Raw genomic sequence first — 27,732 nt, forward strand, 5'->3', positions numbered from 1 at the left:
AGATTCTGCTTGCCTCAAACTTTAAACTTGATCACACAAAATTTGACTTTATCCCATGATTACCCTAAAAATAACCTAATTCATCTAGTTATTCCAAAAAATGACATTGTTCACATCACCTCATTTATTTTATTAAATATTTTCATTTCTATCTACAGTATTTGTTGCGCTTCTTGTTGCCAATACGGATCACAAATTATTCAGTGATGCTTATCAAATTACTCTTCAAATATATGAATTCATTTTAAGGTTATTGCTGCTATTCAATGCCCTATTTATAACAACCCTCATTTTCAACCTTGTTTTTGTGGGGAAGCAGCGATGCTAAAGCTTTTAAAGACCTTTTTGTGGTCTATGTTTGCCACATTCAAGTCAGGCAGTTTTAGGCATTTTCTTTCCTTATCGTTGGTCTAATCCTGGAAAAGCTTGTTTAAAAATCAAATCAGCAAGGATTTATTTTGCAGTTATACAACATCACCTTGTTGCTTCATATTGTTCTCTATATCTACTGTTCGAAAGTCTGGGGTAAGTACGGTATTTATGGTTTTGACTAATTTTGTGAAATATTAATGCAATTTAAAAAGAATAAAGGTCACCAAATGACAAAATGGTTTGCTTTAGCTTTAAGGGTCAACCCAAAATTGACGTGTGACCGGTCAAGATCAAGGAGGAGTATAATGTCTGGGCAAAGCTATAGGTTTCTGTAATGAGTAGTCCACTGAACAGCAAGTTGAGGATGAACCCAAGTGCACCAAAGTGATCCAAAATTCAAACAATAAAAACAGACTTGAAGTAGCATGAAAAGACTAGACTCACCGACAGCAGGTACATACATTCAATACACAACGAGAGACAATGGCAACATGATGGCTACTTATAGCAAACAATACAGGTCACATGACAAGAACCAACCAATGAGAGACAGGACACATGACTAGGATAACCAATCAGAACATGACACAATGAACAGAGGAACCAATAACAAACCCCAAAACCCCACGTTACAGTTAGCATTCAAGGTCATCTCAATCGAAGTTGCTTGACTGATGCATGACCCTAGAAGAATGCAATTTGAAAAGTTCCCTCTTTGCTCATGTGCACGTAATTTACAGTAAGCAAATTTCACACTTGTAAAAACCATGTGAAAAAGAATTGGGGACTGTCTGATAATTTACTCACTCCCGTGTCATCCAAGATGATCATGTCTTTCTTTTTTCAGTCACAAAGAAATTTAGGTTTTTGAGGAAAACATTCCAGGATTTTTACTCAATATAATGGACTTCAATGGTGGCCAACGGGCTGAAGGTCCAAACTGCAGTTTCAATGCAGCTTCAAAGGGCTCTACACGATCCCAGCCAAGGAATAAGTGTCTTATCTAGCGGAACGATCATCTTTTTCTTTAAAAAAATAAAAATAAAATAAAATAAATAAAAATTCACATACTTTTTAACCACAAATGCTGGTCTTGTTGAAAAAAGAAATGACAAAAAGCATCCCATCTGTAAAACCGCCATATTGTGCACATTAAATATTAATATTCTCTACATATAATAATTTATAAAATAAATAACAGCAATTGGCCAATCAGAGCTCTGCGAGCGAGCTCACGCATATTTTCGTCATTTTTCACGCAAAATGTTTCAAGCGCAACTTCTGACGTTCTTTAAAAAGAAGACAACATAATAAGGTATAATATGATTAGAGTTTAAAGACGTTCACCTGACGTAACGTTATTATGCTGCTGTACGTGTAACTGTGAGGACGAGGGACGACACTGAGGGGAAGCGTTCATTCAGAAACTATGACCCTGTTCTAATTCACGCTACCTGACATTATCAAGTAGCCTATGCTATATCAGTGACTTTGCAAAAAAAAAAAAAAGCATTCATTACATGAAGCCTAATAGAATGCAGTTAGAATGCCTCTATAATTCAAATAATGAAAGAAAAAATATCCCTGTTTGAGTTATTGTTTTTTTTTTATCTTTATAGTTAAGATATAATGTAACTGTGAGGACGAGGGACGACACTGAGGGGAAGCGTTCATTCAGAAACTATGACCCTGTTCTAATTCACGCTACCTGACATTATCAAGTAGCCTATGCTATATCAGTGACTTTGCAAAAAAAAAAAAAGCATTCATTACATGAAGCCTAATAGAATGCAGTTAGAATGCCTCTATAATTCAAATAATGAAAGAAAAAATATCCCTGTTTGAGTTATTGTTTTTTTTTTATCTTTATAGTTAAGATATAGTTAAGTTGATATAGTTAATATCACACAGGAATCAGCACGTGCGTGATCGCTAATGTCAAATTAATTTTATACAGCAGTTCAACAGACAAGAAGTTAATTGAGTGAGTTATATTTTAGACACATTTTGTATTTTTTCCTGTTTTGCAAATGAAATAGATCAAAACAAAGCTGAGCTGTTGTGCGTCTCAGAGCAATACTGTTTCTTTCCTGAATTAAGTGAGCCAATTATTCAATGATCCATTCATAAAGACGATTCAATCGATCAATCGATTCTAATTGAATCAGCCATTTTGAACGAATCGTTTGATTGAAGGATTCAATAAATCATTCATTAAAGCAGACACTTGCCGCCACCTACTGGCGGTTTTAGTGTCATACTTATTTATACATGACAAGCCTAAACCAGCACAAAAACACACTCTGCAAAATATTAATTATCGTTATTGACAAAAATCCCCCCAGAAATATAATAGAATTTTTGTCAATATCGCACACTCATAAATAAGGGGCATCATTTAGGTCATCTGGCACACAGACAGAGAGAGAGTGAGTGTGTGTGTATGTGTGTGTGTGCATGTGTGTGTGAGCACGGTTTGATTTAACCATTGTGTGAACCAAATGCACCCCCCCCCCAAAACCATTTTACATTGTGGGGCCTGAAATGGAAAATAGCTCATAGACCATAGTTCATTTACTATAGCTTACTTTTGGTAAATAAAAACGTCTTTAAAAATCATGTGTAATCTGTCACCGTGTGTTCATCCTCATGTTGTTTTAGATAAAACCTTTATGAGTTTCCCATGTATATCAAATATATAAAGATATGTTTTTATAAAGAGATATATAAATATATAACTCTCTGAAGATATATTGTTTCTTAATGTCTGCAATTTTAATTCTCAAGGGTAGTAAATGGCACGAAAAAAATGCAAATTTTTGGATGAAATATCCATTAGCTTTGCACCATGCTGTAGGTTATTGTTTGCATGTTTCAATGCACAGCAGCGGTATATAACTGGAGGCCACAGAGGTTTGGTTGAAGAGTCCCCGACACATCAGGGTCATTGCTAAACATCAACATGTATTGATGGTGTCAGTTGGTACCATTAATAAAGCTGGCCCCTATGTGTCAAGAATTTGAACTGTTCCAGTAAATTAGTAGAAAGGTGTTTTCTTCAGGTGTCATATCCCTGAAAACCCCTACTCATATTGATAATGGCTTGCTGGTATCTACTATACATCTCTAATTTCTTTACAGTTTTCTGTGAGAAAAACCCTGCATCCTGCCTAGTGAGTAATTTTTGTATCCAAGTCTGTCAAGTGTGTTGTTAAGGAAGTGACGTCACTTGAAGTTGACTGTCTTTTATGTTGTTGTTAAGCAGGTGTCTGGGGTTATTTTGAACTGCTAGGGAAATGGATTTACTGAAAGTCACTGCTTTTCTCATCAGCGCGCAGAGGATCATAACACAAATATTATTTCAAATAACAAATTATTTCTTTTTCAAAGTCTGATGCTATAATATCGGAAGATTTGTCATTTACACACTTGAATGAAGGAGCCTTTGCTACGATTGACTGAATCAGTACACTAAATAACATAGCAGTACCATGTTTTTTTCTCTTTTTTTTGCACTTTGGGTCATGGTATCCTTGGAGGTACCATGAAAATGCCATAGTGCAGAAATATGGTAATCATTTAGTGCTATATTATATATCATAACATCATTTTTTACCACTACAGGACATTTTTATAAAGATATGGCGAACATGAATTCAGTTTACCTTCTGCTTTACCTTCAGCTTTCCTTTAAATTGGAATGAACTGAAAATTCACACAAATATGTAAAAGTCATATGTTGTTTCAGAATAATGAATGGCAAATAATATTTAAAGCAGCTGATGACTCATGAATGTAAATCAAGTCAGGGCTTGAATTCCCTCGGTCGAACCCATGCCCTACTGACAGCCCTGTTTGCCTTCAATCAGCATGTGTGACGGGCAGAAAAAGAATGCTCAAACAAACGCATGATGAAAAGGTAGTTGCAGAGAAAGGAGACAGTGGGAAGTCTACCATCACAGATGCTATAGTGCTACTTGGATAGATGAGAGCAGAGGGCCAGACTCTACCACATGAGGGTCCTTTTAACAACAGGCCACTAACCATTCAGTTTGAAGCCACTTCTGCTCTTGGAGGAATGAAAGTGATCCGCTGAGGAACAAGCTCTTTTAGTACTGGAAAAAAATATGGATGTACTGGATGGTATTACCACATCAGTGTTCAAAGTCTTGTCTGTGGCAAAAGAACAGTCTGCTCAGATCTCCTCAAGATCTAATATTCAGAATTTAAGAATCAGCTTCCTGTCAGTTCATGAGTCTTAATTTACTGAATTGGCTACAACACACAGAAATTGAATGGGGGGTGGGGGGGGGGAATTGTAATTCAAAATTGCAAGCGCAAAAAGTAAACTGATAATAATAATAATAATAATAATAATAATAATTTATTATTATTATTATTATTGTTATTATCATTATTGTGCACACTTTTTATTTATGTTGATTAACTTCCAATATTATATAGTAGTCCAATACTGGCAATTAAAATAAAACAGATTTGAATTTAATTCAGGATTGAAATCCAGCACTATTATTATTATTATTATTCACATTTGTAAACTGATTAACTTATTCAATTTAACTCTGTTCTGATATTGACAATTAGCACAAAACAGATTTAAACCAAATTAAAAATTACAACATAAATAAAAGCAGCCACAACAAATAATAATAATATAATAATAATAATAATAATAATAATAATAATAATAATAATAATAATAATAATAATAATAATAATAATAATAATAATAATAATAATAATAATAATAATAATAATAATAATAATAATAATAATAATAATAATAATAATAATAATAATAATAATAATAATAATAATAATAATAATAATAATAATAATAATAATAATAATAATTTTTGGCAGTTTTAAAAAATGAATGAAATTTAATTTTAGACTATACACACACACACACACACACATATATATATATATATATATATATATATATGATGAAGAAAATGTATTATTTACAGCAGTTATATGAAATTCTTAGAATTTTAGAATTTCACATCTTACTTCCTTAAATTTAAATTGGAATGAATGCATCATTTTTGCTGGCTGAATCCAGATTCAGTTCAGGAAGTGAACTGGAATTTGAAAGGCATTTGAAAGAAATCCTGAAACTCCTAAACTTGATGAACTCACTGCAGTTGGAATGCAAATCAGGTGTCAAAGGGCATGTGTCGATGTCAGTACATGTGTTTTCGCCAGCGTTAAAGACAGGAAGTCGCTCTTCTCATCAGCACATTTCACTTTCAATTTCTGTCTGTCTCGTGTTCCCCTTTTTTGTCAAGAGCTTATGAGAATCTGATGGTTATAACAAATGATTCATGCTTGAGTAAAAGTAAAAAGTAGTCTCAAGCTACTACTTCGTCATAAAAACACATTACTTATGATAATACTCATTGACAGATTAAAATTGCTCATAACCTTGCCAATCAAGCCCCCAAAAGTGTGTGGGGGTTTTTTTATGCAAGTGTTCCATTTTTAATATATTTTCAATTTACATATATTTTTAGAGTCCCAAATGTAAAAAAAAATAATAATAATAATAATAATGCATTTTTGCATTTACCCAAGATGACAAAAAAAAAAGATAAAAAATATATATATTCGTTTTCTAGCTCTTTGAAGAACATTTTGTAATACATAGGCCTACCTATTAGCATTTAATTTATTGGCCTATCTATATATTTTCAATTTTAAAACATATTTCTGTAAGCTGTTCTGTTTCAGAAATGTTATATTTGAATATTCTTGACATTTATTTCGATGAATGAGCTGGCCTGGCCTAGAAGTAACTAAAGATGGCAGAAACTGTTCTATTTGTCAGCAAGTAAAGAGTGTTTAATTCTGCAAATGTGTGAATGGTTGATGTCTCTGTATGCAAATTGAAGAGTTTTACTAACTGCTGCCCAAATCCTTTAAAGGGGTCATATGATGTTGCTAAAAAGAACATTATTTTGTGTATTTGGTGTAATGAAATGTGTTTATGCGGTGTAAGGTTCAAAAAACACATTATTTTCAACATACTGTACATTATTGTTTCTCCTCTATGCCCCGCCTTTCTGAAACACTCGATTTTTACAAAGCTCATCGGTCTGAAAAGCTAGGTGTGCTCTGATTGGCCAGCAATCCAGTGCGTTGTGATTGGCCGAATACCTCAAGCGTGTGACGGAAATGTTACGCTCCTTACCATACTGTGATGCCGTGTCTGGCCGGAGCGTAACATAAAACCATGTCTGCATTTGTGATCGGAGAAATGACAAACAACAAGTGCTACTCTACACTGTCCAAAAAACTTGCGTTTGAATCATCAGTGGCAAATTCTTTAAATATAAAAAAACTTACTTACAGTCTGTGAGTCAGAACAGCCGGCATTGTAGTCTACTCTCCCAGGATCAGGAAACGGTCCTCCATGAAATGCGCTGCACACATCTGAATATTTGGGTTGAACTGTTCTGGAAGAACGGCACGGCCGGCGGATTCGACGAAGGAGTGGCCGGCGGGCTTGCGGCAACCACATGTGACGACCCCGGGCTGGACTCCGCTTCGTCCACGGTGAAAGCCGATCCGGCAATCCACAGCACGAAGTTGATGTATTCTTACATTGTAGTACCTTATCATATAATTACCTTATAATAATAATAAAAATAATTAGTATTATTGTTGTTGTTGTTGTTTATTATGCATATGTTTTATTTAAACTGATTAACTTCAAATACAAATTTCTATAGGTGCCATTCAGAACTGATTATTAAGATCATCTAAAATTCTGGAAATACACCATATGTTGCATGACAGCATGTTTATATGTATTTATATATATATATATATATATATATATATATATATATATATATATATAATGAAGAAAATGTATTATTTACAGCAGTTATATGAAATTCTTAGAATTTCACCCATTTTAATCTTACTTCCTTAAATTTAAATTGGAATGAATGCATCATTTTTGCTGGCTGAATCCAGATTCAGTTCAGGAAGTGAACTGGAATTTGAAAGGCATTTGAAAGAAATCCTGAAACTCCTAAACTTGATGAACTCACTGCAGTTGGAATGCAAATCAGGTGTCAAAGGGCATGTGTCGATGTCAGTACATGTGTTTTCGCCAGCGTTAAAGACAGGAAGTCGCTCTTCTCATCAGCACATTTCACTTTCAATTTCTGTCTGTCTCGTGTTCCCCTTTTTTGTCAAGAGCTTATGAGAATCTGATGGTTATAACAAATGATTCATGCTTGAGTAAAAGTAAAAAGTAGTCTCAAGCTACTACTTCGTCATAAAAACACATTACTTATGATAATACTCATTGACAGATTAAAATTGCTCATAACCTTGCCAATCAAGCCCCCAAAAGTGTGTGGGGGTTTTTTTATGCAAGTGTTCCATTTTTAATATATTTTCAATTTACATATATTTTTAGAGTCCCAAATGTAAAAAAAAATAATAATAATAATAATAATGCATTTTTGCATTTACCCAAGATGACAAAAAAAAAAGATAAAAAATATATATATTCGTTTTCTAGCTCTTTGAAGAACATTTTGTAATACATAGGCCTACCTATTAGCATTTAATTTATTGGCCTATCTATATATTTTCAATTTTAAAACATATTTCTGTAAGCTGTTCTGTTTCAGAAATGTTATATTTGAATATTCTTGACATTTATTTCGATGAATGAGCTGGCCTGGCCTAGAAGTAACTAAAGATGGCAGAAACGGTTCTATTTGTCAGCAAGTAAAGAGTGTTTAATTCTGCAAATGTGTGAATGGTTGATGTCTCTGTATGCAAATTGAAGAGTTTTACTAACTGCTGCCCAAATCCTTTAAAGGGGTCATATGATGTTGCTAAAAAGAACATTATTTTGTGTATTTGGTGTAATGAAATGTGTTTATGCGGTGTAAGGTTCAAAAAACACATTATTTTCAACATACTGTACATTATTGTTTCTCCTCTATGCCCCGCCTTTCTGAAACACTCGATTTTTACAAAGCTCATCGGTCTGAAAAGCTAGGTGTGCTCTGATTGGCCAGCAATCCAGTGCGTTGTGATTGGCCGAATACCTCAAGCGTGTGACGGAAATGTTACGCTCCTTACCATACTGTGATGCCGTGTCTGGCCGGAGCGTAACATAAAACCATGTCTGCATTTGTGATCGGAGAAATGACAAACAACAAGTGCTACTCTACACTGTCCAAAAAACTTGCGTTTGAATCATCAGTGGCAAATTCTTTAAATATAAAAAAACTTACTTACAGTCTGTGAGTCAGAACAGCCGGCATTGTAGTCTACTCTCCCAGGATCAGGAAACGGTCCTCCATGAAATGCGCTGCACACATCTGAATATTTGGGTTGAACTGTTCTGGAAGAACGGCACGGCCGGCGGATTCGACGAAGGAGTGGCCGGCGGGCTTGCGGCAACCACATGTGACGACCCCGGGCTGGACTCCGCTTCGTCCACGGTGAAAGCCGATCCGGCAATCCACAGCACGAAGTTGATGTATTTCCTCGGCGACCAGCACGGATCAGCTCCAGGCATGACGAAGCGGATATCGTCCTCTTTTGGAAGGCCAAACAAAGTAGTTTCGCTTTCACAACAAAACACATTGCCTTCTCAACATGGCGGCGGCGGCAACAACAATACTACAGCGAGAATAAAAGTTACGCCTTCTTTCTTTGCGTGAACATTTGGGCGGCGTTATGCAAATCTTCTCACATCATGACGTAGACATGTGGGGGCGTGTTAGAACGAGACGTTTTAGGTAGGCGTGGTTGACTCTTAACTTTTATAAAGAATATCTCTTTGGATTTGAGACTTTGGTCTTTGCAACTTTACAGATCTTCTTTAGGCACCAAGAGCTTGTAACACTCCAAAGAGAAAGGAAAAATTGAAATCGCATCATATGACCCCTTTAAGTGATGCACTTGAGATCCTGCCCTCAAAAGGACACTCTGAGGATTGTGTGGTTTTGTTTGTGAGCCTCTACGGCTGTTGATTAAATGAAGATGTCACCCTTGTCTCTGTCTGAGGACATTTCTATTCCCTCCTGTCATTTATTGTGCCGAAACGGATTTGTCCATCATTATAATGACTCTGCAGAGGCAACAGCCACAGTAGGTATACAGAGTGTGTCTTTCTCGACCGTTTCGTTGGTCTTTTAACTAACGCTAGGATTAGTTTCAGCCAACTCTGAAATCTTCAGAAGACCTCTCGAATATCTCGAAAAAATATAGTGATAATTCACATTATGTCTTGATAATTTATTAATAAAATCATTACAATTGCAACAGACTTACATAATTGTTGATGATAAAAATGACCAAAAATGTAAAAATGTATTGGTATAATATCATATCATATCATATTATATGTGACCCTGGACCACAAAACCAGTCTTAAGTGTAAATTTTTCGAAATTGAGATTTATACATCATCTGAATAAATAAGCGTACCATTGATGTATGGTTTGTTAGGATAGGGTAATATTTGGCCGAGATACAACTATTTGAAAATCTGGAATCTGAGGGTGCAAAAAAATCTAAATATTGAGAAAATCGCCTTTAAAGTTGTCCAAATGAAGTCCTTAGCAATGCATATTACTAATCAAAAATAAAGTTTTGATATATTTACAGTAGGAAATTTGCTAAATATCTTCATGGAACATGATCCTAATGATTTTTGGCATAAAAGAATATATGAATAAATATATGAATAAATAATTTTGACCCATACAATGTATTTTTGGCTATTGCTACAAATATACCCCAATGACTTAAGACTGGTTTTGTGGTCCAGGGTCACATATCATATCATATCATATCATATCATGTCATGTTATATCATATACAGAGAACACCCTGTAGCCATTCATTTTCACTTTTAGATTTTTTTATATTTCGATGCAAAAAAAAAAAACATGATATCTGATGATATATATATAAGTTTTCCTGGGTTATGCCATGTTAAAGTATTTATTTAAAAAAAATTGCAAGGTATATTTGATACGATTAAGATGTGTAAAAGCTTTTTTTTTGTACTTTATAATTGCACCACCTGGCATTTTAGTAATTAAATAAAACATTTGTTGAAGATTACTTGGATGAATACATGCATACAGTGCATTTCTAAGAACAGGAAAAGGATTTAGATTGTTTTCAGACATCCATACTTTTCATTCCCCTTTACATAAGTCATAGCAGAAGTCTGCTGATTAGTTGGAAAACCTAACACAGTCCTCACAGGGTCTTCAGACCTCCCTCTGAGTACTTCAGAAACCTCTGGCCACACACTGACAAGCCACCATCCTGTTGTCACTTAGAAGGAAGTAGGATGTTAAGTAAAACCTGCCTGAAGCATATTGCCTGAAAATAAATGTAAAAAGATGTAAACTGTGCTAGCAGATGGACGTCCTACAGCAAGGAAACCCAGGCAGTGAGATATTACAGTAAACGGCGGGTAGTTTCCCTGACAGGAAGTCATCTTAACAGGTATGGGAAATGACCTCTTAACACACTTAACACACAAATATGAGCTTCAGTGTTTGGTCGATTACATTAGACTGAGGACCTGCTGTGTTGATGTGTGAGTGTCAACAAGAGGGAAGAGCATGAAGATTTTTGTGTTTCTGTTTCCTCAGTTTAACTTCTCTGCCCCAAAGGAGGAAGCATATTTCAAAATGCTCAGTGAGGACGAGCTGCTCGCCTGCAGAATGAAAGAGACCCACTTGAGGTACAGTTTTCTCATATTAGCACTGAAAGCATTGGGGGGCGGGGGGTAGATGTTGTCTTGCGCATTCACCCTCTCGGGTTTGTGAACATTCTTTTAGCAAGTGCATTGAAATTAAGTTTGGGTAGTTTTCTCTTCGTTGTTTGAGACTTCCTTTATTTCTGGAGCTCATCGTTGTGACCAAACACGAATCAGTTTGTCTTTCATCTTTGTAATGTTGCACCTTTGGGATGTAGTAAAGCAACCTTTTATTCGATTCAGTGAAGAAGAAGAAAAAGGCTAAGAGAACAAATCGTCCTACACCAGAGAACATAAATCAGTGTACAATACACCTGCTGTTGTGTCTGCTTCACATGTTAGACTTACAGCATGTACCTTGTTTTATGAATATATCTTATATTAAGAACAATGGTAGTATCTCAGTGCTGAACCAGAGATATGTCTAAAACCTTTCTTTGCTAAGATGATTATAGTGAGAAACAAAAGTAAAACTATTGGTGTAAATAGAAATGCATGAGAGGTAAATATAAAAACAATAGACATTGTGTGTGTTTCACCAGAACTACCGTGTTGTTCTTATAACTGTTGATCAGACTGACTTTTGTGCTTCAGTACCTATAGCTAGCACTGTGTTAACACTTCCCCTTATAGCTGTCACGATTCTTTGGTTTAGTGCCTGGTTGAAGTAACACATGCAATTTAATGCATGCATATGTATACATTTATGCACAACGCAATATGATGCCATAGATCAGGGTTGGCGAACGTCGGTCCTGGAGAGCCGCAGCCCTGCAGAGTTTTGCTTCAACCCTAATCAAACACACCTGAACAAGCTAATCAAGGTCTGAACAGTTACTAGGAAGCGACAGGCAGGTGAGTTTTAATTAGGGTTGGAGCTGAACTCTGCAGGGCTGCGGCTCTCCAGGACCGGAGTTCGCCACCCCTGCCATAGATAGATAGATAGATAGATAGATAGATAGATAGATAGATAGATAGATAGATAGATAGATAGATAGATAGATAGATAGATAGACTGATTGATTGATTGATTGATTTTGCTTTTTCTCTTTGCAGGAATAAGGATAAAAAAAGTAGACTCAGTCTTCTTCTGGCAAAGTCTGGATCGCATGAAAATGTCAGTCCTGAAAAGAAGCCACCAGCTAAAACTAACCAGTAAGCTTTTAGCATGTATACACATACACATACACATTCACATACACATACACGATTCACTATTTTGTTTAATCAATAAAATGAGAAGTATTTATTGAACTGCAGTATTGTCAAAGTGTCACTGTTTAACATCGAGAGGACGATTCAGATAAATGTGACACTATTCATGAAGCACCTTTCCAACACTTAAAGTATTTACTGATGAATGTGATTTGAACAGCATCGCACCGGACGTGGCTCTGAGATGGGGTGATTCATTTGAGGAGCTGCTGAGTCACTCAGGTATGATCTCTTTGTCTTGGGAGTGTACTGTAGTTAGCATACTGGATGTTTCTCAATGTCATATTGAGCTGAAGTAGAAGTGTGCATCTCATTGTAACCATAGGATCATCACCTGCTTGTGACTACACAGGGTTCTGAAGATCAGACTGACTTTTGTGCTTCAGTACCTATAGCTAGCACTGTGGTAACACTTCCTCTTAAAGCTACACAGGGTTCTGAACTTTCTGGTTTGCATGTCATTCTAACCTATTGAACTCTATTGAATAGTTTGATTCAAAAAACATACACACACACACACACACACACTTTGATTTGTGCCACCTGGAATGTGCTTTGTCTGTCTGTGTTGATGTCTTTGTGCGTGTAAGTCTAGCATAGTTGTATAGATTAGATAATAATAAATATAGCTGCAAACAGCTATTATGGGCCCTCCGACTGGACATTGTAACGATGTGCGGATTTGGTCATTGCATTGCAGATGGTGAATTTAAGAAAAGTAGTTCAAATTTCCCAGTAACACTTTACAGTACGATTCCATTTGTTAACATTAGTTAACTAACATTAACAAAGATTAATAAAAACTGTAACAAAAATATTTCTCATTCCTAGTTAATGCATTACCAATTTACCACTATACAAAGTTGTATTATTTTGGACCAGTCGGTTGTACTGCAACCAAGTTTGCATTGTATTTACACTTTAATGTGGCTAAATGATTTTTAGAACAGTCTGTGTCAGTATACAAAAGTGTAATTACAGATATAATGCCTCACTTCCTGTTTGATGTCTTGGTGAGCAAACTTGTGAAGGTTTTTCTGGAGAATCATGTGGAACGCCAATAATTCCATATGTGACTGAACATTTTTGGTGATCTGAGACAATTTTACAGAAATTAGTTTTATGCTCTTTAGCCAGTATGTTTCATATATAACAACTGTAGGATGGGTTTGAAGAAGGAAGATCTAATGAGGCAGAAATTATATTATTGAAATCTGTATAATTCAAGTAACTGGACAAAGAAATGAATCACTTTAGGCTAGTCAGTTCAAAATGTATTAGCAGAAACGTGCAACCTTGCCTGTGGTTGCCGGAATTTTACCGTAAAAATTACGGTAGCAACGGTTTAGGTTTTACGGTTTGAACTTAAATTTACAATTAAATACCGTAATTTCATTAACTGATATAATGTTAATACACCAACCTTATGGAAGTACTGAAATCTGTTTTGTACCTTTGTAATACACTGATAACCACCAAAAGCAGGAGATGATGAGAAAGTCACATGATGAACCAAAGCCCATCACAAGCAGCTTTTAAATAATAACATATATAGAAGGTGCACAGTGTCATTCACACAAACACCAAACACCATCATGGTAACACACGTAAAACTGAAATAATGCAATAAACATTCATTTAACAACATTAGGTGTAGCACAAAACCCTAATATACAAAACTGATAAGAAAAAGCTAAGAAAAAACATAGTTATTTCAACAAAAAAACATCACATTTGAAATGTAACGCAGGGATTTCATGGAATGTCAATTTACAGTTATTCACTGTAAATTATACGGTCTTTTTCACTTCCAAAAATGGTATGTTACCGTAAAATTAATCTCCAATACATGTAATGTCCAATAAAGTTTTTCACCATATATAGTAGGGGAATTTACTGTTAACCATTTAACAGGTTTTTACTGTAGCATTTTTACAGTCTTTTACCGTTAAATTCACGGTCATTTTTTACAGTGTACAGCTGCTATAGTCTATTGCATAGATATTCCAATGCAAAAAAAGATGTGGAAGAACATGAAGAAGAATACTAACAGATACTTGCACAAATTGTTTTGTCCATTTAAATTTACTCATCTGTAACTCATTCATTTAGTGATTAATGTTTCATCTTGTTTCAGGTGGGGTAGAAGTCTTCACACAGTTTCTGCGCACTCAGTTCAGTGAGGAGAACATTGAGTTTTGGTTAGCCTGTGAAGACTTTAAGACCACCGAGTCTGCAACCAAACTGCAGTCTAAAGCCAAACAGATACATGTAATTTTCATCGACAAGGAAGCCCCCAAAGAGGTATATACACATTTGCATTTTGAACAGTAAGGACAGGGTAGATACAGTTTTTAATTTTGCACAAATGCATATGTAAAGGATAGAAACAGTCATTTCAATGAGATGTACCTGTTCTGTTTGCACTTTGACAGATTTTTGAGAAATCCTAGTGGACAAAAAAACTGTAGAAACCCTTCATGTTATTCCAAACTTTCTTGCTTCTATGGAACACAAAAGGATAATTAAAAAAAAATGTGCTGTTTGCTCTTTTCCATACACTCTAAAAAATGCTGGGTTAAATACAACCCCAGTGCTGGGTAAAATAGGGACAAACCCAGCAATTGGGTTGTTTTGACCCAGTGGTTGGGTTACTACCCAGAAGGTTGGGTTAAACATTTAACCCAACCGCTGGGTCAAAACAGCCCAATTGCTGGGTTTGTCCCTATTTTACCCAGCACTGGGTTGAATTTAGCCCAGCATTTTTTAGAGTGCGCCAATCATTCAATATGTGACTGAACGTTTTGGGTGATTTGAGACAATTTTACAGAAAAGAACGACACATGAAATGACATAAAATGACATTATTCCAAATGATGTTATGCATAACATTATTCCAAAATTATAGCATTTTTGCCTATATCTTATGCTCTTTAGCCCGTATTTTGCCAATAAAACAACAGTAGGATGAATTTGAACAAGGAAGATCTAGTCAGGCAGAAATCTATCATTGAAATCTGCACTATTCAAGGAACTGAACAAAGAAATTAGCCATTTAGGCTATTCAGTTCCAAAGCTATAAGCAGAAAACTTTGGGCTGTTGCACTATATTCCAAGCACAAACACAGTACAAGTTACACGAGTTACGTAATCAGATAACTTTTTTTCAACTGACTAGTAAAGCAAAGCATTACTTTTAAATTTTACTTTTACAAATAAGTAACGCAAGTTACTTTGTTTTCCCATTTATTCACTGACAGCTCTCCTGTCCCGTGTTGAGAGAAATTGGGAGTGAGGTGCAGAGACAGAGGCTCTTGCTTCAGCCTGAGGTTTATTAATTTCACTTTTAGTGTGAAAGGGCTTTTACAATTGCCACAAATATAACTTCTAGGTTTTTGTTTTTTTGTTATTAAAAATAAAAAAGCAAGCCGAGCCCAGGTGACAAAAAAGTAACACAATGCATTACTTTCCATAAAAAGTAACTAAGTAACACAATTAGTTACTTTTATGGAGTAACACGATATTGTAATGCATTACTTTTAAAAGTAACTTTCCCCAACACTGGTTCCAAGTATTCTGAATTTTCATTACGCCACTACAACCTGTTTATCAGACCCCACAACAAATAAACACAAGCTATTTAGAAAAGCACCTTATTGATGGTGACGAATAAAGCTGCACTTTGGTTAACCTTAGTGAGAGTCACATTAAAAACAAACATGGCTCCGTTAAATGATGTCTGTGGTGTAGTGCTGTGCTGCATCACCATCAAAGACCTGCCATTGTGTTTGCGCAGAGGCCATTGTCGGCCCCCGGTCACATGACTGGGGCAGATATGTGACCGTGTGGTTTTCCTGCTTTTGGCTGCAAACTCCCCCTCAGCCACCCACACAGCTGAGAAAATAGACTCTGAAAAGCTGAGAAGTGAAAATGAGGCAGGGACCACTCACTCTAGTCTGACCGAAGAACGAAAAGCAACTAAGAATGGAAGGTAGCACTGCTGAAAGTCAGCTTTATCTTGTTTTAAAAGTTTTCAAAAAATACTAAAACTTTATTTCCAGATTTCCAAGATTTTCACTCTGGTCTCAGACTTTTACAGTGCATTTTTGCACATGAAAAACAAGAATTCTAAAAAATAGACTGAAAGGGCTGAAAGACAAGCCGCGAATCTCCTGCTCATAAGATTATTCTAAAGCAGAAGAAAACACAGATCAGCAATATGGCGAAATCATAGTTGGCCTTACGACATCGTTTTTCATCTTGCATAACTTCATGTATCTTGTATTTCATCATAGTGCACAATTATTGAAAACTCATTTTTTTTGACGTCCTCATGTTTTACGTTTTGCTCTTTTTCCCCTCAGATCAACATCGACTACTCAACCAAGGCAACCATTGAGAAGAACATCCTTAAGCCCACTAGGTCCTGCTTTGATGCAGCACAAAATAAAATCTACAGCTTAATGAAAAGAGACTGCTACCCACGATTCCTCACCTCCGATACCTACTTGGCCCTGACCAAGAGAGCAGGCCCTCCCACTATGACCAGGAGAAGGTCCCGCTCCTTTGTTTTTAATGAACGTCCTGAAGGCACAGCGGCCTGGTTGTAGATTTGTGATGCTATAGGTTTTGTTGTTGTTGTTGTTGTATATTGTCAATAGCACTTGATCATGTGACACCTCTTAGCTATTTATTAACATTAGATCCTGTGGGCTGGTATTTAAATACTAATCATTCTGTCATGATTGTCAAATGCTCGATTATGCTTGAAGGATTTCGTGCCAAGCTTAATTTAATCTACATGTTTAGAATGCCTAAACATTGTAAATACCTGTTTAAGGATTAATTTCTGTATAATAAACTGTATATAAATGTATTTTAATTTGGCCTACAGCTAACTGTAACAATGGCCACAGTTGCGTCACTCTCAAAGACAGTAAAGAGAGCAAAACCTTGAAAGAACTTTGAAGAATTGAACAATAAAAACACATTTCTGAGGAAAAAGTGGGATGGGACTTTTTCCAAAAATCCATGTTTAGGATGGAGTTTGATTGTGTAGCCAGACTTTTGGTTATCAATTTAAAGTCTGGTCCAATAGAGCACTACACTGATCAGGTATTTTTGTAGGCTGACATTGAAACCCCAGTAGGATTTTTCCATTGGTTTTTGTGTTATTGCAGAAAAGAAACTCTGTGACCAACAAAAGTTTACGATTCTTACACATTACACAAAAAAAACGTTATAGGGGTCCAATTATGGCCTTTTATGAAATCTTGATTTAGTTTTTGGGGTGTACTAGAATAGGTCTTCATGCTTGATTGTTCCAAAAACAGATTATTTTTCACATATTTTACATTATTACAGCACCTCTCTTCCTATTCTGTCTCAAACACCCTATTTAGTTCCCGTTTCGATGAAACCCCTCCTTCCGAAATACGAAATGTGCTCTGACTGGTTAGCTAGCCCAGTGCGTTGTGATTGGCAAACCGCTTAGAGCGTGCTCTGGAAATGACACAGCCTTTACCATAACTGCAAATTTCATCTGCTCAGCTGTAAATATTAATGATGGTGTCAATTTTGCCATACTGCTGTCCTCCATAAAATGTGCAGCACACAGATAAACGATGGGGTTATAATGTTCAGGAACAATGAAAATAAGTTTGTCCGCCTTATGAAGGCCAAACAAAGGGGTTTTGGAATCAGGGTTGAAAAAAACGGTGTGCATAAAGTTGCAAACTAAAGTCGAGGACCGCTTTAATGAATTTCGAAGCTTACTGTCACCAAAAGCTAAAAACAAACTACACCACAGTTGCATGACTTCAATGTCTCCACCATTAAGCTTCAACAACACTTTTTTTTTAATAGTTAGAATAGTTTGCCAGAGCATTATTATAAATACAACGAGGCTGTGAAAGCGAGTAGTGAGTAGATGGGTTTTCCTGTTTTGCATAATGACTTTTAATGTCCCTGTCAACCTCTGTAGTCCCATTTAGCCACTTATGAGCAATTTTGTCCAGACAAGTAAAAGCTTTAAAAATCCTGAGGGGATATCTTGAGCTTGAGCTGTGTTAACCAGACATTATTTCAAGCATTTAACCAAAAATCCATTCAAAAAACATATTGACTTCTGGCCGATAAAACTGGAAGTGCTAAAATGCTAACTCATTTCCAGGTTTTGGCATACAAAAATGTGTCATCCCTGCAACACAGCTCATTTTAGTCAAGAACCGCCCACTTTGACCACCGAATGAAATCTGTTTGGAGCTTGCAGTGGTTTCGCATGCACTCTGCAGACAGATTTTGGGAGGTCCGCGGGTGTGTCGCTCGAGGCTGACACTAGTTGTGCTATGCAGACATGGCTAACAGGTACTCAGTGTTTGCAATTTGTCGAGATTTCATCCCAGTGATGTATTCTTTTTTTCCCCACAAATCATTTTCTCCAAGATGGCCACATCTACCTCCTGATGCGAGTCATTAGAGCTCATGTCAGACTTCCAGCTGTCTTCAGCGAGACCCACGTCTGATCCACTGTCATCCTATCAAACCAGACTGCTAGTGTCTCATAGCAGTCATCAATTATGCATGCGCAGACAGGCTACTGGAATGCATAATGTCTAACTTTGGGTGCCACCAAGCAGAACGCAGTCAAAGATGGAATTTAAAATATGTATATCCAACATTTTACTAAATTTATATTTGGAGCATGAACCTGCAGAATAATTTTGCTCCATAAACCAAACCGTTTACTTGAATAAGTGCATTATGGTTTCAAAAAGAAAATACTATTTTTATATATATATATATATATATATATATATATATATATATATGTAATGCATGAAGGCCCATCCCTAAACATAACTGGGCATGTAAGTAGTTTGCACGCAAAACTTATGAATGAGATCATACAAAATCATACAAATTAGCCACCAATTAGCCAAAACGTAAAATATTTTGTAAAATAGTAACTTTACTAGTAACTGTTACTAACTTTACTAATATTTTTGTTTAAGATGTCTTTGCTACAGTGTGATTATACATTTAAGTAGTGAGTAATATTAACAGTGTGCAACATTCAGGTTACGGAAGTATAAATATGATTAATTTTCTCCATAGGGAAATTGATTTTTAACGATAACCTACAAACCTTTCAAGACAATCTTATTGTGAGCTGTTTGAATTATCCCTGGTAAAAAAAATAAAAATAATAAAATAAAAACTACATTTCCCATGATGCTGTAAATAAAATTCAAATTTCCACCAATCAGAGAGTCACAGCGAGCAAATTGCACCAAATGAGCGTTGAGCTCCTCCCACTCCCATGAAGTTTAAAGTTGTTGATTGTATATGTCAAAACAATGTATTTTAAGTAAATGGATAGTTTTATATTTCTCCATTGTTTTTAATTTGATTATGTCATACGCAGTGGTTCGTGGGATTGTAGTTCTTTCCCTCGCCGTACACACAGTCTTCTCCTTTTGTCTTTTTGTCCGATTTTCAAATACTTTTTTGCTTCAAATAAAAGTTTGTAATGTTGTTACTCATCTCATCTCAGGTCTGGTTAGTCATATAGGAAAAAATGAATGGAAAAAATACTTAAAATACTAAAAAAGTGGGCAGGCACTAATGCACTCTATTAACAATATTCACTTACTAAATGGTTAAAATTAGGTTTGGGTTTACATTTGGTTGTACTTTTTGGTAACACTTTATTTTAAGGTGTCCTTGTTTCACATGTTACATGTACTTACTATTATAATAACAATTAATTATGCATAATTACATGTAAGTAACCCTAAGCCGAACCCTAACCTTATAGTAAATACATGTAGTTAATTAATATTACTCAGTGCTTAAATGTATAATTACACTGTTACAAGGACACCTTCAAATAAAGTGTAACCCACTTTTTATACATAATTTATTGTTATATAGTAAGTACATGTAACGTTTAAAAAGGACACGGTAAAATCTGTACCGTTCCCATTGCTATAAATTTCCCAAATTTTCCCCATTAGACACTCAAGAATGCAGTCCACAAATTTTTAAGAAACCTTAAGCGTTATCAATCTTAAAGTTAATCAGACTAACACCATCAAACCATAATGATCATAATTAGCCCTAAAATTGAGCATCTTGGTAGAACGATTATTTTAATAGCTATTAAAGTGAAAGAACTGAGGTTTCATGAATTATAAATGGATGTTGACTAATGAACTGTTTCATGAGCTGTGTCAGATCGAGCAGAAATGTGTCATCATTACAAACATAGAAGACTGATCATTGTTCTGACTGTACAGAAGATGTCTTATACCATAAGGTAACCCAAATGGACGCTTGCTCTATATTACCATATGGAAACAAAGCATGTGTGGTATAACACTTGTTATGGGAAAATGTAATACAGACAAGTGTTAGAGTGGCATGATCAAATGTGTTGTTGTGTTTAACACCCCACAGTGCTACTTTGAGATACACCAGATGTTTCTGCAAAAGCATTTGACCCTGACGGGAAAGAGAAGCTAGTCTTAAAGGGATAGTTCACCAAAAATGAAAATACTGTCATTTATTCATCCTTATGTTGTTCCAAACTTGTTTGACTTTACTACTTCCTTTGAACATGAAAAATATATTTAGTACACACACACACACACACACAGTGTACTGTGTTAATAAGATAATATTGTTAATAGTGATAATAATAATATAGATTTTTTTAATTGTGTTGTGTTTTAGGGTTGAAGGAAACCTTGGTAAAATAAATGGAAAATGTACTGGTCATTTCCCACCAGGACATTATCTGTTTTTCTACAGATTTTTATTTTTTTTCTTACAGTGCACAGTGAATGTCAGTGGGGTCCAGTGCTGTTTGGACCCCATTGACTTTCATTGTATGAAACATTCTTCAAAACACCTTTGTTTGTGTTCTGCAGAAGAAAGTCATACATGTTCGGAATGACATGAGGGTGAGTAAATAATGATAGAATTATAATTTTCTAGAAGACAAAAATAGGATTCAGCAGTATGCCTGTAATAAAATGATATGATTTGAATAAATGAATCTTATTTGAAATATCCTCTCTGCTTTGTGAAATGAAAGCAAAAGTATTTACTCCTTCAAATGACATATAAACCACCATCTTGCTATGCTACACAAATGACAAAATGTGGAAAGGATTATGGGTGTTTTTGCTGTCATCCTAGAGCAGACTAATAAACACTTACAGCACATCATCTCTCCATGTCGCCATTATACAGCCATGCAGCAGAATATAGTTAGTTATTGTTATCTTTTAGCTGACACTAACAGGAAAACAACATAGAAGAAGTTGAAGTGTATGTATGTGTGTCACCACAGCCTGACTGACGGCATGGCAGCGTGTGAAGATTTGGCACTGATAACACAAATTCATCCCTGTTGATGCTTGTAAGAGTGGTGGGGGTGTTTTGCACTTGGATGCTTGGTGTGCAGCAGGCCAGGAGGAACAGAGGTGAGAGGAAGTTCATTTAGGAACCACAGCTCCCCCTGCTGGATGACAGAGTTTGTCAATTTTGACACATGATGTGAAATGAAAATGAAAATTATGTCATCATTTACTCACCCTCCACTTGTTCCAAAACTGTTTGAGTTTTTTCTTCTTCTGAACACAAAAGAAGACATTTTAAATAATGTTGGTATTAAACAGTTGATGGTAGCCATTGACTTCCGTAGTATTTTGTTTTTTCCATACTATGGAAACCAATGGCTACCGTCAACTGTTTGGTTACCAACATTCTTCAAAATATCTTCTTTTGTGTTCAACAGCTGAAATAAATTCAAACCGGTTTGGAACAACTTGAGGGTGAGTAAATTATTTATATATATATATACAGTGGTGTGAAAAGGTTTTTGCCCCCCTTCCTGTTTTTTTTATTTTTTTGCATATTTGTCACACTTAAAAGATTTCAAAATTTTCTAATGTTTTCGAAAGAAGTATCTTAGTTTCGCCAAAGCTGCATTTATTTGATACACTAAAAACAGCAATACTGTGAAATTGTATTACAATTTACAATAACTGTTTTCTATTTTGATGACAAAGCTGAATATTCAGTGTCACATGATCCTTCAGAGATCTTTCTAATATGCTGATTTGGAGATCAAGAAACATTTTCTATTATTATCAATGTTGAAAACAGTTGTTGATGCTTAATATTTTTGTAATATAATACTTTTTCCAGGATTCTTTGATGAATTGAAAGTTCAAAATAACATATTTTATTTGATATAGAAATTTGATATAACATTATAAATGTCTTTACTGTCACTTTTGACCGATTTAATGCGTCCTTGCTGAATATAAGTATTAATATAAGTATTAAAGTTCCTTCAAGGTATCTTGGAGAGGTGAGGTGTCCAAGTCGCAACATCTAGCTACTGGTGTGCCTCAGGGCTCAGTACTTGGACCATTCTCTTCTCTGTCAACATGGCATCACTAGGTTCTGTCATTCCGAAACATGGCTTTTCATATCACTGCTATGCTGATGACACTCAACTCTACCTCTCATTCCATCCTGATGATCCGACAATAGCTGCTCGCATCTCAGCATGTCTAACAGACATTTCTTGTTGGATGACGGACCATCACCTTCAACTCAACCTGGCTAAGACAGAATTGCTTATGGTTTCAACAAACCCATCACTTTATCAAAATTTCAGCATCCAGTTAGACTTATCAACCATAACTCCTTCAAAAACAGCTAGAAACCTTGGACTTGTGATTGATGATAAGGTGAATTTCTCAGACCACATTGCTAAAACTGCCCGGTCCTGCAGATTTGCTTTATACAACATTAGGAAGATTGGGCCCTTTCTTTCAGAACATGCAACACAACACCTTGTTCAAGCTCTTGTTCTATACCTCATGTTACTACCCAGCTTTTTCAGTCTACACTAGTTTGATTCATGGAAGGCTTTTTATCTGGATTCTCCCAAAGAGAATTCTAAATATAGTGTCTCGTTTTCAAGCTTGACAAAGGGAATGCCTGATCTTGCTGACCCTGTCGAACACAAAAAACACACAGACATCAGACACACACATGCACAGGTGCTACAAGCAAATTACACAGACAAATGAGTCAGTCTCAAGAACAACGAGACTGTTTTCAGCTCTGCGGTCCCTTCACAGCCCAATGTGAACGTAATGATGCATCACAGTCAATTCTACCCAGTCTGGAAATATGAAAATATGAATTATTAATGTTGTTACAGTTTTCTGAAACTGTGCTCTCATCTCTTCTTTCAGTTTTGTGGACGAATCAGAGTATGAACAGAAGTGTAGATGAACACAAAGTAGACTGAATACAAAGCAAAGGGACAAATAAAGTTGAATGTATGTGTTCTTGTGGGTCACAGTGAATGAATAACTTTGATTTCAGGAGTCAACACATGTGAGTGTGTCCTCGCCCTTGCCAGCTTTTTTGGAAACCAAATGATCCTGGTCATGTGTAAGTCATTATGCATGCAAATCCGTCAGAGGATTTTCCATTGCTTCTGGAGATTTACATAGCCACTGACAGACTGAGACAACACTAAAGGAGAGCACAGAGGGGAGCACGTAGAAACCTTTCTTTCTTTTTTTTCAGTGATGACATTCAGATAAAGGTTAGATAGGTGATTCATTTACAGGTGTGGTACTTTGTTATGTCCAAAATTAGAAAAAGTGATCAACAAGGTTGAAAAAAGGGATATGCATCTGTTCCCCAACCTTCAGATCTAGTGTTACCTGTGAATCAAACCATAACCTGTGGTAGGAAGTTTAAATACCACTTTTCCACTGGCCGCACAAAGCCCTCACTCTAAATTTCCAATAAAAAGGACTCTTTAGCTTTGGTGTAGCAACCCACATCCCACAGTATTCAAAATCACAACTCATTACCCAGTGAACTAGATAGAAACACACACAATCAAATGGTAGAAGTAGTTGAACATGTAAGCCACACACACACACACACACACACACACACACACACAAAGTCAACGTCAAAAGCAGAACAAGCACACTTCTGCATTATTTAGCATTAAAGCATTGTACAAAACTAAACAAAAGTAAACAACAGACCTACTGTTCAAAACGAAGATGTATTGTGATGCTTGCTTGTCAAAAGTTGATCACGTTCATAGTTAATGTGATGAAGTACACCTGTGGTTAGTCTGTTAGGAGAACTGACGTCATACAGTACATCCACTAAAATCACCTTGAAACCAGTCTGTTACAAATCATTGCAAAAATGGCTTGAGTTCTGAAAAAAGCTCCAGAATCATTTGTTTACAGATGCCTTGGTGTTTTGTATCTAATGCAATTACTTTCTGACATTTCTAAGTGCTTCTCAAACATCCAAATACTTGTTGGTATTATTGTGTGTTATATGATATTTGAGATGTGCTAAGTTTTGTAGCTTTGATTGTGGGAAATGATGGAAAATTAAACAGGAGATAGACAGGTATTCTGGTACCATTAAAAGGATTAGATCATAAATAATAGGCAAATGCTTAAATTTAGGTCTATTTCAACCACATGTTATTTGGTTATGGCAGGATTTCCATTCTGTAATTTCAATATTGTGGATAAATGTGGTGATGAACTAATGGAGACCCACCTGGACCATCACACAGGCAGGTGTTGCTGTGGTACCAACCAGATCTGAATGTGAGCAATTTCAAACATATGCGCTAGTAGCACTACTTAGTATTTGAGCATATAACCTTATGTGAAAAAGTAATCAATGATTGAGTGAAATATGAAATCAATTAAATTTGATAAATGTATAATATTTATCAAAATATGTCATATGTATCAAATGTGTCAACATCAAATTATTTCACATATATTATATAATTAAATGAAAATGAATTGATTAATTTCATTCTAAATAAATGTCATAATAAATTTAAATAAATAATATGAAATTTTCCAACTTGAGTATTAAAAAGTACTTATTGCCCCTGACTAATTTTAGATGTAGTTATAGATGTAGAATATTTTTATTTGCATATTTATATATACTATTTAATATATTATTTAACATTTAACATTAATATATTTTATATTTATATAAACTTGTTTACAAATTTGCAAAGTTTATTGGATCAATGGATCCGATGTTATATTATGCAACTACACCTACACATTGCTTATGAGAGATTTTGACCTATTATCATTGCCTTTAAAGGGATAGTTCACCTTAAAATGAAAATGTTGTCATCATTTGCCCCCATATCGTTCCAAATCTTTATTATGTCTGTGGTATTTTGAATCATGCCTCTGATTTTTTTTTCAATGCTTTGAATTTTAGCAGCATTTCCAGCCATGGATGTTCCTTGCCTCATCTAGATACTTCATGTAATTTATGTATTTCCACAATTTATTATTTGTAATTAGTGCCTCAGCTGGGTTTTTTTTTTATCAAATAGTTTTCATTATATATACTAAATGTGTCATTAAAATCACATTTTTGATTATATTTTCACAGATTTACACAGGAAAGCATATATCAAAATATGATCATTAACTTGCATTATCTCACAACACAAAAAGTCATAAAGCAAAGTTAAATAGTTGACTGATGAGCAGGCCACCACCTCTACGCTGAAGATGTTTTCTTCATGACCTTACAGACTGAGGAGGTGACCCTGCCCAAAGCTTTGCATGCTGATTTCCATGTGTTCTATTCATGCCAGTAAATGTGTTTAGACCCTCCAGAGCCACACAGAATCAGAGAGTGAAGGAGACTCCATGCAGAGGACGCTGCTGTCAGAGATGGCCATAAAGTGAGTCCCTGATTATTAATGATTCCATCCGCATTTTTATTTTTAAATGATATTAACGACTATTATGCTTGGATTTACTGGTCACAAGGAATTTCAGATTCTAAGGATTTAAAGTTATAGGAATATTATTGGCAGAATGCAATTGGATTGAAATGCTGGGTTTCTATATTAAATATATTTGAAATCTGTATCATAATCAGCTTCACCAGTGAAGGATCTCCATGTAATTTTCAAGGGTAGATTTTGTTGCTTTTCTCAGGAACCCATTGATGATGTGGACTCTTGGGGTGAGTCCATCGAGAAGCTTCTGTCCTGTAAAAGTAAGAAAATTCAGCTCTGAATATTCTGTTAATACTGGAAATAATCAAGTTTTAAATCAGCAAAAATAAACAAATAAATAAAAGAATTCACATTTGTTTTTAAAAGATTATTCTAAAAAAAATCTAAATAACAGAACAAAAATAATTCTCTCTCTCTCTCTCTCTCTCTCTATATATATATATATATATATATATATATATTATAGCCATATTTATTGAGAAAAATATTCAGTACATTCTTTATACAGGTAATATATTTAGACAATGATTTGTAGATTTATTACAGTTTACTTACTGTCTATTGAAAGCAAAAGAAGATACTTATGGATTACCTGCAGTTGATTTGTCAGGCATTAGAGATCGATGGCATAATGCAAATGTTAAAAAAAAAAATAATGAGTTACTCTGTCATTTGTAAACACTAGTCAAATTATGTTTGAATGAAGTCAGTGGTTCATGTTGAAGGGATACATCTCAATCGCATTGCTGTATAAAGATGTATTCAATATTATATCAATCTTATATGAATTGTAGCTGCTTAAATTATGTTCAATTATTCATTTTTAAATTTCAGTTTCAACATCTAAATCGGAGAAGTAACACTTAACTATTTGTCCTAATAAACTCTCATATTGGTGTCATGCTGCAGTGGGACAGATGGCTTTACAGGACTTCCTAAAGTCGGAATACAGTGAGGAAAATATTCTGTTCTGGCTGGCATGTGAAGAATACAAAAAGATCACGAGCACACCAGAGATGATCAGCAGGGCAAACCAAATCTACACTGAGTTTGTGCAAACGGAAGCACCCAGACAGGTGAATCACACCCCTCTGACTGAACTGTGCTGAACTCCTGTAATGTCCTACTGAAAGAATCGATTATTGGGGGGTGGGGGGGGGGGATTCTGCATTTTAAGATAGAAATCAGATATTACTTTCATTCATTCTAAAAAATGTGTTGCCTTATTTTCAGGTAAACATTGATTCTGGGACTCGCACAAATATTACAAACAACATCTCGGAGCCAACCCTCAACTCATTTGATACGGCACAGAAGATGATCTTCAGTCTAATGGCGAGAGACTGCTATCCCCGGTTTCTGAAGTCCGACATCTACCAGTCCATTCTGCAAAATCATGGAAAGAGTTGACTTCATAATGACTAATGATTAATGTACATCAAGTTTAACTATTGCCAGAAACTTTTTCATTTAATTTTTAATTTTATATTTGGTA

The 27,732-nt window shown here is 35.4% G+C and overlaps 2 protein-coding genes across 3 annotated transcripts; both read left to right on the forward strand.

Moving 5' to 3' along the window:
- Positions 1–10,774: 10,774 nt before the first annotated feature.
- Positions 10,775–17,225, forward strand: rgs18 (regulator of G protein signaling 18). Of its 2 annotated transcripts, XM_016245044.1 has the most exons (6): positions 10,775–10,899; positions 11,049–11,140; positions 12,212–12,310; positions 12,531–12,592; positions 14,508–14,674; positions 16,735–17,225. In XM_016245044.1, exons 2-6 carry the CDS (start codon positions 11,088–11,090, stop codon positions 16,978–16,980), a joined length of 627 nt encoding a protein of 208 aa, XP_016100530.1. In that variant the 5' UTR covers positions 10,775–10,899; positions 11,049–11,087; the 3' UTR covers positions 16,981–17,225. The 2 variants fall into 2 exon arrangements, with proteins under 2 accessions (XP_016100530.1, XP_016100529.1); XM_016245043.1 differs by lacking the exon at positions 10,775–10,899 and having other exon boundaries at positions 10,967–11,140.
- An 8,907-nt stretch (positions 17,226–26,132) lies between these two features.
- rgs1 (regulator of G protein signaling 1) lies at positions 26,133–27,732 on the forward strand. Its single transcript, XM_016245047.1, has 4 exons — positions 26,133–26,177; positions 26,437–26,497; positions 27,147–27,313; positions 27,471–27,732. Coding segments are annotated over exons 2-4 (345 nt in total). The 5' UTR covers positions 26,133–26,177; positions 26,437–26,496; the 3' UTR covers positions 27,648–27,732.

Source organism: Sinocyclocheilus grahami, unplaced genomic scaffold (assembly GCF_001515645.1).
Source record: "Sinocyclocheilus grahami isolate Dianchi unplaced genomic scaffold, SAMN03320097.WGS_v1.1 scaffold742.1, whole genome shotgun sequence".
NCBI lineage: Eukaryota > Metazoa > Chordata > Actinopteri > Cypriniformes > Cyprinidae > Sinocyclocheilus > Sinocyclocheilus grahami.